This window comes from Cnephaeus nilssonii (genome assembly GCF_951640355.1).
Source record: "Cnephaeus nilssonii genome assembly, chromosome: 18".
NCBI classification, from domain to species: domain Eukaryota; kingdom Metazoa; phylum Chordata; class Mammalia; order Chiroptera; family Vespertilionidae; genus Cnephaeus; species Cnephaeus nilssonii.
In genome coordinates, this window is record NC_137089.1 from 30,006,427 (window position 1) to 30,022,172 (window position 15,746).

Below are 15,746 nucleotides of genomic sequence, written 5' to 3' on the forward strand. Positions count from 1 at the left end.
TCTCAAGCTTTTTACGTGTGTCTAAGATTTTCAACTATTGTCCATGTAAAAATGAGTACCAGTTGGGGGAAGGGGGGATGAGAGGTGATTCCATATGGTTACATGTTTTAAAAGACTTGTACAAGTTCTGCCTCCATCCTTTGAGCAATTTCAGAATGGAGAACTGAAATGGATGCCTGAACATCCCTTTATGGGGCCAAATAGGGTTTGTTTTCAATTAGGCTTAGCAGACACCATTAAAATCTCACCTTGCATGTGTTGGCTAGACCTTGGGTACCTAGGGGAAGGGATAAAATATTCTACTTTTCCCTAACTTTTATCTTCTTTTCCTGTGTGATTTTTTTAAAATGTCCTTTCTAAAATATTCTTCAAGTCTTGATTCGCAAGTGCCATATTCTCAAAGATAGATTATCATCATGGAATCTCTGCACAGCTAATCACTTGATTGACAGCGGCGCACCCATCTGTACCCATTTTCTTTCACAGTCACACGTATGGCCCGACATATTATGTGGAGAGAAGGTGTAAAGAATTCCTAAAGCAAAAAGAAGTCTCTAGAATGACTAAATGTATCTTCACCTGGTTTTCCCTCTCCCAATTCTGCTTCCTTTTGACATTTTTACATTCAGCTTTTCCTCTCAGTCAAGTGTGTGGTCCCTTCCTCACATGTCTCCAGCAGTTCGGGCCACATCACTCCCTTCTAGCACGTGCTCCAGCCACATAGTGCTCAGCGGCCAGCACGCACAGCCTCCTCCTTTGGCAGTGGGATCCCACCCTCCCCGTGGCTGACAGGCAAAACAAGGGGCCGCGTAGGTTTTTGTATAATCTTAGGGTATCCAGTGGTGTGCAGCATGGTTTTCATCATCACATCTCAGGCCACGAAGCACCTGAAAGACAGAATGCCCGCTCCCCAAGATCCTGACTCGGCTCGCTGTTCGGCAGGGAGGGCTGCCTGGCATGACACTAGAAAAGTGTCCCCAGTGAATATAATGTTTTCTCAGGCTTGAGAGCCATTCCTCTAAGCTTTGACCCCTTTTGCAAAGTTATCATCTCAAAAGAAGACCAGCCTTCTCTTTCCTCAGATGGTTTGGTTTCCCAAGGGAGGAATAGAGGAGAAAGAGGGAGAAAATGCTTTGCCTTTTTCCTTTCTTATGAGCACAAGGCTCACTGAACTTAAAATAAAACTTAGGCCAAAACCGGTTTGGCTCAGTGGATAGAGCGTCGGCCTGCGGACTGAAGGGTCCCAGGTTCGATTCCGGTCAAGGGCATGTACCTTGGTTGCGGGCACATCCCCAGTGGGGAGTGTGCAAGAGGCAGCTGGTCGATGTTTCTCTCTCATCGATGTTTCTAACTCTCTATCCCTCTCTCTTCCTCACTGTAATAAATCAATAAAATATATTTAAAAAAAAAATAAAATAAAACTTAGAAGCTTCCCACTGGTGTCTTTAGTAGAAAGGGAGCCCTAACCGGTTTGGCTCAGTGGATAGAGCGCGGACCTGTGGACTGAAGGGTCCCAGGTTCGATTCCGGTCCAGGGCATGTACCTTGGTTGCAGGTACATCCCCAGGAGGGGGTGTGCAGGAGGCAGCTGATCAATGTTTCTAACTCTCTATCCCTCTCCCTTCATCTCTGTAAAAAACCAATAAAATAAATTTTTTTAGAAAGAAAGAAGGGGACACTGACTAGGTGCCAACGCAGCCCTCCAAGCATGCCTCCCTGGATTCTGCCAGAATCTACTAGAGAAGCACACTGCCCAGGCCTTCTTTTAAGGGAGGTTCTACACCTTGGGAGCCTTGACCCCTGTCCCAAAGTGCACAAGAGGTCAATAGAAGGAGGATAGGTCAAGGGCACTGAGAAGTATCAACTCATTTCTAATTTTGCCTGTGGTAATGGCTTTCTTTTGATCTCTCCCTTTGCTCAAACCAACTACATCCGGGCAGTAGCTTCCAAAAGGTACTCAGTGCTGAAACACCAGCATCTTGATACATTCAATGGACCTAAAACAGATGCTCGCCCTGTGGCTCATTTAGCCCTTAGGATTTGACTGCCACGTTCCACAACCAATCCATTGCTTGCGTTCTCAGCCACAAGCACCTCTCAGATGAGACCCCACCACCAGCCAGCCTTCCCCTCAGGAACATCATCTTCTGCTTCTGCCTCGTGGAATGGAGACGTCAGTTCTGTGTCCCCTACATTTTGACTAAGAAGTTTTTAGATTAAGTGGAGATGGGCCTTGCCTTCTTCCCGATGTGTTTGCTCCCTTCTGTGTTCGGGCACTTTATAAAATTACCTCTCACTCAGCTCACAGTCCCTGAAGGTCTGGCAGGTACTAGCACTAGCCCACAGCTGAACAATCAGGTGCATTTAAGGCCACAGAAGGAATAGATTTGTTTCATATTATTTCCTTGTAAAATGAAGCAAATGAAGTACTTTTCTAGTGGTATCTCCCTGCCTTTGGTGGGTATTCTAGGTGGACAAAGGAATTCCTTATAAAATGCTCCACTGGAGTCCACATAGATATGAGGGGAAATTTCTTGTAAGTAATTTCATTTTTACAAAAAAGGTCATGCATGCATTCATCATAAATTGTTTAAAAAAACAATTTATACAGAATATACTGTTGAATAAAATGCTTTGATAACATTTATGCTCCATTTTCTAACATAAAGATATATTAAACTGATAAAATTTTATCCCAGAAAGTTCTAATCTGATAGATGTACAGGAAGAAAGCCTTCCAATTTAATTTTTGTGTTCTTATGAGTCTGCTTCTGAAAGGAGCGAGTGCCAAAAATGTCACAGGATTCTCAAGACGGCCACCATGTAATGTTGGATACATCCCTTACATGTGAAAGTATTGGGGCAGTCTTGGTGGCCTTCATCTCTAGGTCCTTGGAAAGCTATTAGAAATCATCTGAATTGGCCAATGTGCAATATCAACACAGAACTTCTGGAATCAAAGGTGGCTTTATTCCCAGCACCAAAGGTAGATGCATATTTCAGAACAAGAAAACAATCTGAAAATTTTTTACACTGAAGCTGGGCTTGGACCCCTTAATCGATAATCTGTTACCCTTAAGGTCAGATGTGTTTTTGATTTCAGGTTTGTTTTTTGTGTTGTGTTTTTGTTTTTTTTAACTTAAAAGGTTAACACAAGGATTATTAACTGACTATTTGGTGGTGAACACTGGAGGGGGAAAAAAACTTTAAATAAAATATTACTGCCAGAAACATGCCTGAACTCATACTAAGTGGGATGGATATAGCCTATACATTGCTTTAGGTCAGTTTTTGCCTTCAAATGAGCTCTAAGATGGGTTTCAGAGATTTTTGGACTTTGGAATTGTGGATAAGGGGACAGACTTGTACCCAGGGAGCTGGAAGGATGTGCGAGACCTTGTGGTGTATCTGATTCAAATGGAGGACATGGGGAGTGTGGCTACCCAAAACCCATTATATGCAGGCCTGTTCTAAGATGCAAAACAGTTATGTGTCTCTGAAACAACGCAGTCATTAATATAATCTCTGATCACATGCACCTCAGGGAAGTCTGAGACTTAGCCGTTCAAGTTGGGGAAAATAGCGAGTGGTTTCAGTTGTCCACAAGAGCTGCCGGGGTGCTGTGGTGGCTAGGATAGTTAAGGGGTGCAGACGTAGGCTACATTCAGAGCTCAAAAAAGGCCTCACACACAAAAAGATGAGCATTACATTCTATTCTGAATGCTTGATGGCAGAACCTCAAATCTTAACTCCCCTGGAAAAGTCACTTTGATGTGGGCGATGGGGTGTGCGTGGAAGAGTGGGGAGTATGTCAAACGAGGAAGTCTTTGGGCAGTTGGTGGGAGCCACAGCACGGATGTTTTGATGAGAGAGATAAGTGAAATCATTTAAAAACATTTGCTCTGTCAAAAAATTATATTTCAAGTCGTTCTTTGTACGACCTTTTTTTCAAAGTAGGTCATCACTCCTCATCTCCTTTTTGTTAAAGTACGTAACCCTATGTAAGGTGTTCCGTGGGCTAATGGTAGTCATTCGGTACAGTGCTTCATTGAACAGTTCCCCGAACACAGGAACCGTGGGTGTGCGAGGGACATGGGTGTTCAGTCTCAAGTTGCCCGCTTTCCGGGGACAAGTACAGTGCTGATGCAGGTAGAGCAAGGGAAGTATCACAGGGAACGGCAGGTACAGAATGCGAAGATCATTCTGAGAGATCACAGAGCTGATGGCAAGAACAGGCTGCATCCATAAGTGACATTAGGGATTAACTTTGAAGGGGACAGGGCCCAGTGGCTGGCTCAGTGGTGGAGCGTTGACCTATGAACCAGGAGGTCACGGTTTGATTCCCGGGCAGGGCACATGCCCAGGTTGCAGGATCAGTGATTCTCTCTCATCATTGATGCTTCTGTCTCTCTCTCCCTCTCCCTTTCTCTCTGAAATCAGTGAAAGTATACTTTAAAAACTAAAGTAAAAGGAGACCGCAGGGAGAGGTTCAGAGAAAGGATACCACGCAGCAGGAGTCGGGGCAGAGAAGTGCGGAGGCGTGGAAGGACAGGGCCCCCAGGCGGTTAGCATGAGGCTGTGCTTCGCCAAGAGCGTGTACCAGCATCGCCTGGGAGGCTTCTTGGAGCAGATCACTGCTCCCCGCCCCAGAGTGTCTGGTTCTGGGGTGAAGTCTGGGGAAGGACCAGGCCATGGGGGCTGGCCTTCCTGGCCCTGACCATCCTTCGGGACCCACTGGACACACAGGGGCTCAGCAGCAGGGGAAGCCAGTGACCCCGGAGGCGGCACCTCCTGGAGAAAATGTGAATCCGGGAGAAGTGCGGACTTGGCTAGGCCACGCTGGTGGCAGCAGCTCACGTCTGAGGAGCACAGCACAGAGCCCCCCCCGTCCCCCCCCACACACACACACTCACACACACACACACACACACACATCACACACATGGTCTGTGGACCCCGTTGCCTGGCCTCCTGCCGGGCCCTGCTTACTGCGCTCACCTACAAAGTGAGGGTGAGAACAGCACTAGCCTCACACGGTTGCTCTAAGGGACAAAGGCAGAAATATTTCCGTATAAGCCGCTCACATAGTTGAGTGAGTCAGTGTGTTTGAGAAAGACATGAAATCAAGATGTTTGTCCATCAAGCTGTTAAGTGCAATGCGACGTCGGAAAAGCACGTTAGGAAGCCCAGTGGGCGGCAGCAGAGGGATGGCTGTGCAGGAGAAGCAGCAGAGGGATGGGGAGAAGCAGCAGAGGGATGGGGAGAAGCAGCAGAGGGATGGGGAGAAGCAGCAGAGGGATGGGCGGGCAGGAGAAGCAGCAGAGGGATGGGGAGAAGCAGCAGAGGGATGGGTGTGAAGGAGAAGCAGCAGAGGGATGGGGAGAAGCAGCAGAGGGATGGGGAGAAGCAGCAGAGGGATGGGGAGAAGCAGCAGAGGGATGGGCGGGCAGGAGAAGCAGCAGAGGGATGGGTGTGAAGGAGAAGCAGCAGAGGGATGGGGAGAAGCAGCAGAGGGATGGGTGTGAAGGAGAAGCAGCAGAGGGCTGGGGAGAAGCAGCAGAGGGATGGGTGTGAAGGAGAAGCAGCAGAGGGATGGGTGTGAAGGAGAAGCAGCAGAGGGATGGGTGTGAAGGAGAAGCAGCAGAGGGATGGGTGTGAAGGAGAAGCAGCAGAGGGATGGGTGTGAAGGAGAAGCAGCAGAGGGATGGGTGTGAAGGAGAAGCAGCAGAGGGATGGGTGTGAAGGAGAAGCAGCAGAGGGATGGGTGTGAAGGAGAAGCAGCAGAGGGATGGGTGTGAAGGAGAAGCAGCAGAGGGATGGGTGTGAAGGAGAAGCAGCAGAGGGATGGGTGTGAAGGAGAAGCAGCAGAGGGCTGGGTGTGAAGGAGAAGCAGCAGAGGGATGGGTGTGAAGGAGAAGCAGCAGAGGGATGGGTGTGAAGGAGAAGCAGCAGAGGGCTGGGGAGAAGCAGCAGAGGGATGGGTGTGAAGGAGAAGCAGCAGAGGGATCGGTGTGAAGGAGAAGCAGAGGGATGGGCGGGCAGGAGAAGGAGCGGAGGGATGACTGGGCAGGAGAAGCAGCCACAGGCCCAGTAGAGGAAAGAGGGGCTCCCAGACCCACGTGGACACTGCAGCCGCAGATATGATACCCGGAGGGCCTTGGAGAGAAAAATTACTTGAAAACTTTGCTTTAATGACAGAAAGAGATCTCTTCTCATTATTTTAATATACTGCCAATCAAATGTAGGCGTCCAGGTTTTGGTGTTTTCAGGCATCTGTGTTAACTTTTTAATGAACATTTTGGGTAGAACGGTAATGTACTTAAGCAGAGATCTTAGGAAAAAAACTTAATTCTCACTGTTCTGCTCACAAGAGTTCTTGCGAGGGTTAGTTCAGTGCTGCCCAGAATATGGATTCTTCTCCCCCTGTCCTTCCTGGAACTAAACGGAATTGAACCGGCCGCATAACTTCCCCAACCTCAGCATAGCAGTGAGAGGGGGTGCTGAGAAGGGTAGCAGCGAGGCTCTCAATTAGGAATCATGTCTGTGAGAAGCTTTATTTCTCATTAATTAGTTCATTTTGTTTAGATTCTCAACCAGGGACTCCTTGCTTATTTGCATAGTCTGGACATCTTTCCTTTCTTTCCTTGGGTTAGCCTCATACAATTTGCCCAGTTTTGTAAAATCCCATTATTAATCAAAACCTTTAAAAATATCGATGCTATTGTTGGGCCTAGTCAACTTCTAGAAATCTCAAATATCTGAAATAATGTAAAAATGCTCGAATAACTTGTAGGCTCAAATGTACTCATTTCACCACTATTTACAATTCAAAAATATTGAAACTTTTTAAACATCTGAGTTATTCATTCAGTCACTCTGTAGTAAAGACCTGATATGGGTCCAGAATTATGCAATACTGAAGATATTTATGGACCAATTTTAGCCAATTAGAAAGGAAAGATGAACCGAACTGCATAGAACATGTTAAGTGACATATATGTAATAAAGTGAGATAATATCCATGATACATTCTTAAATAGAAATCATCGGAATATAAAATTATTTACAAAGAATGATTAGACCTATTTTTTTAAGTCATAAAGAAAAAAGAAAACACTTCAAGAGAGCACACTCAAATCTTAACAAAAATTGAACTGGGATAGTTTTCATCTATCTTTCCATTTCTGTCATTACATATTACTTTAATAATGGAATAGAAGAGAATAATGGAACTAAATTCTCTTTGTAGACTGAACAAAATCAATTAAAATAAACAAGTTGGGTTTTTTAAAATGAAACACACCACATTGATGGGGCTATGAAAGTAACACAAGAGCCAACTGAAAGTTTTCCCAAAAGCCAAAACTGGGACAAATTGAGTAACAAAATAAGTAAATTAGTATTGGATTATAAACCAGAGTATGAAAAAATATATATTCATGAATCCACACTGGTATAAATAGTTAAATAAATAAATAGAGGAGAAGAGAAAATTTTCCCATGCAGAGTAAGTCCAAATAATTTATGTACTTTGCCTTCAAAGAGATGAAGCATAACACCCCACTCAAGTGTGCACTGCGCACATGGACTTTCTCCCAAAGCGTATGCAGTCAGGCCAGAGTGGGGAGATAAACTTACTGTGGAGAAGCCTGACAAGCACCACCTCAGCCAGGTGACCAAAGCCACATCAACAGTGATTTGTCCTATTGATAGTGTGTACCCTTGATATGACACGATGAAATGGCATTTTACCTCTGGTCTTTCTCCCCCAAATCCATAGCCCCAGTCTACTCATTAGAAAAGCATCAGATACATTTCAACGGAGGGGCATCTTCCAATATACCCAACCAGTAACCTTCCAAGCCATCAAGTTCATCAAAATCAAAGACAGTCTGAGATTCTGCCACAACAAGAGCAGCAACCTAAGGAGACATAATGGCTAAATGCAAAGTGGTGATCTGGATGCGACTTTGGAACAGAAAAGGGACATCTGGTTAAAACTAAGGAAATCTGAATAAAGTGTGGACTTGACTTAATAATAACATGGCAATATCAGTTCATCCGTTGTGACAAATGCACCATACTAATGTATGATGTTAATAATAGGGGAAAATGGATGCAAGGCCAATGAGAACTTGCTGTACTGTCCTTGAAATTTTTCTGTAAATCTGAAACTTTTCTAAAAATAAAGTTCATTAGCAACAACAACAAAAGATAAACAAGTTTGTTCTTGGTACCAGGAAGTCATAGTTACTATCCTGGCATTTACCTTTATCCAACATCTCAGTTACATTATTTAAGAAGTCCATCTTTTTTTTCCATTGTAGATCCTTATTTATAAAGTTAAAACTTCATTAAGAACAAGAAGTGAACAGAATGTTTTTATCTGACTTCTGAAAAACACCAAGTAACAAACCAACCCATACCATAAACCTTAGACGGTTGGTAGTCAATTCTAGTCAAATACCTCAGGGGACAGCGCCATCTAGTGTTCCATCACGAAATGAACCAATGGTGGTTTCCGTTACTTCTCTTTTACCCTCTATCCTTTCTAGATGCGATCTTGGAACAGAAAAAGGACATTTGGTTAAAACTTAAATTCTGCTTCAAAACTGGAAAAAAAGAAAGGGCAACATATCTCCCCCCACCGCCGCCAAGAAAGTACTCATAATCTCAAATGACTTGAGCAATCAAGTGGAAATAACTTGGTTTTGTTTACAACATTAGCCTAGAATCTTTGTTTATAAAATGCCTACTTTATGTTCAAAACTTCAGTCCAAAACTAATATGCATGAAAGATATTTCATCAGAAACACAAACTTACAAAAAAAGTGTAGTAATATAGTCACATTTTTAAATTTACAAAATAAACCTTATAAAACAGCAGATCTCAATTCTAAGTGTAGGTTTCAGAAACTGCAAAGCTATACATTAATATTGTGTTATTTAACTTTAACCCAACACTTTACATATAGTTCCCTTGCTTAATAAGTTTATGCTTATTTTAATATCATTATGTTATTCATAAACTTATACATTTAGTAAGAATAAACAGTGAAAGAGGAAAGCATGAGCTCAGTTAAGGTCTAAAATTACTCAAGTGAAAAACAATGAAGTGATTAGTTAACATATATTGTTTTTGAACCAGCATGACTTTTAAAAGTATGTCATAAAAGAAACACAGCTGAAATAACTGGCACCTTCCAATTGCAAATAACCAAAGTAGCAGTTTGCCTACAGTATAAAGGGCCAAAAGTTACTTTCCCCAAATTTCCTCTGTAATTGGCATATAGAATAAGTGGGACAAAGCAAAACACTCCAGCTCTGTCTGGTTCAGTTGGTTGGAGCATTGTCTCATACAACAAACTGTTCGGGTTCCATCCCTGTCAGGGCCCCTAAAGAAGGCAACCAATTGATGTTTCTCTCTCTCTCTCTCTCTCTCTCTCTCTCTCTCTCTCTCTCTCTCTCTCTCTCTCTCTCTCTCTCCTTTCTCCTACCCAAGTCAATAAAAAACATCCTTGGGTGAGGATTTAAACAACAATACTCCAGTTAGTATAGTAGTCCCCACTTAGCTGTGGTTTTGCTTTCCTTGGTTTGAGTTATCCACAGTCAACTGCAGTCTAAAAATACTATATGAAAAAGTCCAGAAATAAGAAATTCATAAGTTTTAAATTGCACACAGTTCTGAGTGGCATGATGAAATCTCACGTTACCTTGCTCTGTCCAGCCTGGGACAGGAAGCATCCCTTTGTACAGCGTCTCCATGCTACATATGCTCCCTGCCTGCCTCATAGTCACTCAGCTATCAAATATCAAGTCACCTTTATTTTACTTACTAATGGCCCCACACTGCAAGAGTAGTGATGCTGGCAATTTGGCTTTGCCAAAGAGAAACCGCAAAGTGCTTCCTTTACGTAAAAGGGTGAACGTTCTCAACTTAAGAAAGAAAAAAATCATATGCTGAGGTTGCTAAGATCTACAATAAGAATGAATTCTCTGTTTGTGAAATTGTGAAGGAAAAAGAAACCTGCGCTACTTCTGCTGTCACATCTCAACCTGCAGTTATGTCGGTGGTGTGTGACAGGTGCTTAGTTAGGATGGAAAGGGCATTACGTTTGTGGGTGGAAGATGTGAACAGAAAACCTGTTCTGATTAATGACGTGTTGGGCCAGAAAGCACTGAGCCCATACAAAGACTTCAGCAAGGTGTCCCCTAAGTTGAGTGATACCAATCTATTTACTGCAAGTGAGGGGTGATTACACAAATTCAGGACTAGGTTTGGACTGAAAAATAGAAAAACTACTGGAGAGAGAGGGGGGGGCGGGGAGAGAGAGAACATTCACATAACTTTTATGTATATTGTTATAGTTGTTCTATTTTATTATTAGTTATTGTTGTTAATTTATTACTGTGCCTAATTTATAAATTAAACTTTATCTTAGGTATGCATATATAGAAAAAAACATAGTATGTTACTATCCAGTTTCAGGCACCTACTGGGGGTCTTAGAATGTGTCCCCATACTGTAATTTGAATGGTCCTTTTGCCCTCTCTGATCACAAAGACATATTAAGATAGACCATTGAAGCAATTATTTCCACCACACCTTGGATTAAGAGGTGCAGCCTTGTATTAAGAAGTCATCTGTCTATTGGGGGGCATCTGTAATACTTTCAACAATAAAAATAAATTTAAAAAAAGAAGTCATCTGTCAAATAAGATGGGTTTTTGTTTTTCCAGATTTCACTAAGATTCAGTTGGTAGAGAACTTAAAGGCTCTGATCATTTATCCAGGCTATAATTTATCTTAGTTTTCTTTTCTTTTCTTTTTTCACACAAAAAGCTCTCTTAGGTTTGGGACTTAAAAGTTTTCCTGAACTCAAGCAACTTACTGTCCAACTTAAATGATGATATCTGGCAGATGCCCGGCTAGCTCAGTCGGTAGAGCATGAGACTCTTAAATGATGATATCTGCGGTATGGTATATCTACTGACAATTTGCCACATTTTATCAGTTGATGTGGGTTTTTTTAAGATTTTAAAATTGATTTTGAGAGAAAGAGAATGTTTAGAGGTAGGGAGAGAAAAACATCAATGTGAGAGAGAAATATCGATCGGCTGCCTCCTGCACACCCCCTACTGGGGACTAGTGCAGTGGGGAGGAGCTGCCTGCCCCTCCAACCCCCACAAAAATAGAAAAACCAAAACACAGGCGGGAACTTTAAGAGAAGAAGGTGGGGATCTTAGGAGTGCTGGGAAGAATGGCCTTTTGCTGTGCTGAAATGAGGAATGGTGGGTCAAGACAAGAGGTATCTGGGAAAGTTAAAGGCATTCGTACGTATATGAGGGGAAAGGAGTAAGAAGGCAAGACATTTGTTAATGCTAATTTTTAAGGGGAAGAATAATTAATTGCAAAGATTAATGTTCCTGTACATAGACTAAATAATGTCATTTACTACAGCTCACTATGTAGAATGTTTATCCTCTTTGATGTCACCTGAATAGAAAAATGATGGCAAGGTTGTTTGTGGAGAGGCTCACAGGATACAGAGCTTCTGTAAAGGATTGGGGAACCTCTGAGTTCTGAGATAAAAACTTTCCTGTATATTTACCTTCCACAAGAAGAGAACATTTCTTCTTCTCTCTTTTTTTTGTCATTTATTTTATTTTTTTCCCTTTGGTACCTTCTTAAACTGGTTCAGTTCCCTGACTGAAGTCAAATAGCTTTTCAGTACAAGTAATGTATCACAGAAAAGAGAGGACCAAACTCTATTTTGTTTTTATATCTGAACCATTGCTCATGTAAACGGTGAAGCTATTTCAATGTGAATGTAAATGCATTACCCTTCCAGCCCCCAATAAGTTTAATACCCACCTGGCACCACATGTAGTTATTACAGTGTTATTAACTATATCCCCTATGCTGTACTTACACCCCCAAGACTATTTTGTGACTACCACTTTGTACTTCTTAATCCCCTCACCTTTTTTCACAAAGCCCCCTCCCTTCCGGCAACCATCAATCTCTGTATCTATGAATCTTGAACAGTTATCTTTAGATCAATTAAAAAGAATTAATTTACCTTCATTTATTCCTTTCCCTACATTCTTTCATTCTTTATATAAATCTGTGTCTGACCTATGTAATTTCCTTCTGCCTGAAACTTTCTTCTAATATTCCAGGATAGGTCTGTTGGCAATGAATCCCCTCAGGTTTTGTTAGTCTGAAAAAGTCTGTATTTCTCCATTTTTAAAGGATAATTTCTTTCAACACTTAAGATCTTACTCCATTCTCTTCTTGCTTATATGGCTTCCGTGGAGAAGGCTGCTGTAATTCTTATCCTTGTTCCTCTATAGGCAAGTTACACACACCTAATTACCTTCCCAATAATTTCATTTATCAGTGTCATCTATGTTCTGATGGCTGCTTTATTTTTGCCAGTGTTCTTGCCTTCTGGCATACCTTTAAGTGTTTAGACCTTGAAATTGGGATATCTTACCAGGTAATAAAACCGAGGTAAATAGGTCATTTATGTAAGCGTTTATTACTTTTGCTAGGAGATGGACTGTGCTTACTGTTTGTTGCAACTATAAGCATTAATAGGCTTCCAATTTCTCTAGTTTTTTTCCTTCGCTCTTGATTTTGGGACTTCTCTTGAAGCTCTCAGCTCTAATCCATTATTGCTAGTTATCACATTTTATGAAGTGTTAGGTCGCGGGCGAGGGAATTTTCTAATCAAGTGTATTAGTTGTCCCATCTCAGGGGTGTGGCCAGCATTTCTGACTCTTCTCCCCCAGTCTAGTTTTTACTCCCAGCCCCTCTCCTAGCTTCAGCATCCTCCAAATTCCTTGCCCCTGTTGACTATAAATGTTAGTTTTCCTTGAGACAGAAAGGCTGAAGTAGGATAAATTAGGGCTGGGTTCTCTTCCTCAGAGGGGATGTTCCAGAACTGACTCTTCTGTCCTTCCCCTTGGAGGTCAGGCCTGTTAGGGAGAAGAGGCTCAGTGTTTCCCCAGACAATTCACTCGGAGCTTTTTGGAACCCTTCTGGGAACCTACCTGGTGAGGTCCCCTGAGGAAAAATCTGTAAAGTAATGGTCCCTATACCATGATTATAGCCCTGGTTTTCACTTTCATGCTAGTCTGCAAGCAACCTCCAATAGTCAAAATTGTTTCAATACTCCAAAAAAATTGACAGCAGCTTCTGCTCTAGGTATCCTATGGTTGTGATCAATTCTCTAGATTTGGGGATGGTGGCTTGCCCTGTGACCTCAGTTCTCTGATTGGAACAAGAAGTTTTGACATCAGCAATATGAATCACCATTGGCTCTTAATGCTTCATCTAGGAAACTGTTACAATCCTAACTAGCTAGCAGTTAGGACTTAAAGCAGAAAGGAATCCAACAGTGGGGTGTCTATTATTTGGAATCCAACCCACCTTTTGGTGTACAGGACAATGCTCCAACTAAATGAGCCACATTGGCCAGGACTAACCTAGGGCATTTTTGAGAGTAAAAGGGAGACTTCATTATTTACATGGGGGAAACAGACATAAACCAGAACTCTCCCACACAAATTGGGGTGTACGGGCAGCAGCTAATAACCACAGTCACATCATAAAAGGCAATAAAGCCTAGGTCCTAGGAGATAAGAGTAGCTCCTTTTACTCTTCATACTGACTTTATCATCTCTATAGTTTTGTGCAGCTCCATAGATTTTCAGCACTGTATACTTTTACAAGTAAAAAATCAGTTCTTACTCACTAGAACTCCTTACCGCCCCCGCAAGTTTTAAGTCTAGTAATTTTAAAATAAAAATCCTACTTTTACAAAGCTGTTTATACCAATATTCTCAGATCTTTAGCCAGAATTAAAACGAGGAAGTCCTCTTGTAAACATGGATAACATTATTCCTACTAATTGTTTTATAGTTATAAGGAAGCTCACATCACATTCATTGTGCACTTTAGAATCATACCAGAACCTTTTGTACTACAAATCTATATCCCTAAGATCTGCCAGTATCATGAATAAAAGTCAACAAAACTTTAACAACTGATAGTCAATTTATTAAAAAGCCTGATTTAAGCATCTGCAATGGTGACTTCAACCTCCACTCCCGGCTCAATGCTGATGGAAGTAATCTGCTTGACAATCTCGGAAGGGCTGTGCAAGTCGATGAGCCGCTTGTGGATCCTCATCTGAAACCGATCCCAGGTCTTGGAGCCCTCCCCACAGGGAGTCTTCCTTGTAGTGATTCTCAGAGTCTGCACGGGAAGAGAGGAAACCACGCGTTTATGGCTTTATGCTCCTCTCCGGGACATCTGGAAAGCCATGCTCAAGTAACTCCGTCTTCAAGTTTCCCAGGGCACCACTCCTCTTCACATAAACCCGTTCCAGAGGCTTTCAATTTACGACAGCGAGTCCCTGTCCCCTCAGCCCCCCTGGAGCTGTGGCTGGAAAGCACCCCCACCCCCCCCCAGGCAGCCGCAGCAAAGAGGCTCCCACTGCTGCCTCTTAAAAACCAGATGCTCAATGGGAACCCCCCTCTCTCTACCGGCAAACGGAACTTTTGGCAGCCAGGCCCTCATCCCGAGTCAAACCCGGGACTTCCACAACCACGATCGTAAGCCACCCCTCCGGTTTACTGCACCTTGGTCGGCATCCGGACTGGCCCTTTCACTTTGAGATTCTTTTCCTTTGCGCCTCTGATCAAGTCAGCACACACTGCAGAGAGAGAAGCACACACACCCTTCAGTTCATTCGGAACTGCCCGCGAGGCCTGAAGACGTGCTAACTGCTGCTGGCTCAGAATAGCGTATCCAACTATCACCGTCATTCAACAGGCAATTATCTCCTCATCGCCAACGACGCAGGACCAGACACAGTAGACAGGAAATACCATCGTTTTGTCTTCTCAAAAGTAAGCGACTTGTGTCACCTTCCTTCCGAGTCCACCTTGCACCGAACAAATGAACCTCCTGGCCCTTTCGGCCCCAAGGTCTCCCCCCCCCCCCCCCCCCACGAAGCTACTGACCCTTCTCCAGGGACTTGACATTGCGGCTGGTTAGCGTGATTCTAATTCGGTGAATCGCCACCTCTGGTTCCACGGGTGTCTTCCCGGTATCTTTAAAAGCCTATGGAACAAGTGAGGGGAAAAACACCGGGAAAACTTTTTAAAGCCTGCCCCTTCTGGGGACCAGCGTTACCCCAAGCTTCCCGGGTGCCTCCGCCATGCCAGGAGCCCCTGGACGAGTGAGTCTCGTTTACTCACCGCCTCCCCCCAGCCCGGCATCCGTCCCCAGAAGAGCGCGAGGCGCGGGCCCGAGTCCCGCCACCGCCGCCACCGCGCGGCGCCGCCCTCCGCCTCACCATGGCTGCGGCGCGGCTTCCTGACCGACTTGTTCCTCGGCGAGAGCGAACAGCGGTGAGTCAGGAGCGGGCAGGACGGAGCGGCACGACGGCAACCACGTCTTCCTCAAAGAGGAAGGTGTGCAACCCGCGCGGCGCTTATATAGCTGCGCTCGCGTCTGCTTCCGGGTCCCGCACGTCTCTCCGCGCTGCCCCGGAAGAGGAATAGCCCCGTTGGCGCTGGAGGCTCTAGAGGCGGCTGCGCGAGCCGGGGCTGGAGCGCCGCGGGGGTTGGCGGGAAAAGCGCATGCTCGGGCGCCCCCTGTCGGCCTGGCGGAGTCAGAGCCCATGAAGATGGCCCCCCCACCCCTCTTTTCCCCCTCGCCAGCGCCAGCGC

General features: G+C 44.1%; 1 protein-coding gene across 1 annotated transcript; it reads right to left on the bottom strand.

Annotated features, from left to right (window-relative positions):
• Positions 1-14,030: 14,030 nt before the first annotated feature.
• RPS20 (ribosomal protein S20) lies at positions 14,031-15,526 on the bottom strand. Its single transcript, XM_079795807.1, has 4 exons — positions 15,371-15,526; positions 15,036-15,135; positions 14,652-14,725; positions 14,031-14,265 (listed from the first exon to the last, which is right to left on the bottom strand). Exons 1-4 carry the CDS (start codon positions 15,371-15,373, stop codon positions 14,083-14,085), a joined length of 360 nt encoding a protein of 119 aa, XP_079651933.1. The 5' UTR covers positions 15,374-15,526; the 3' UTR covers positions 14,031-14,082.
• Between the last annotated feature and the right edge of the window lie 220 nt (positions 15,527-15,746).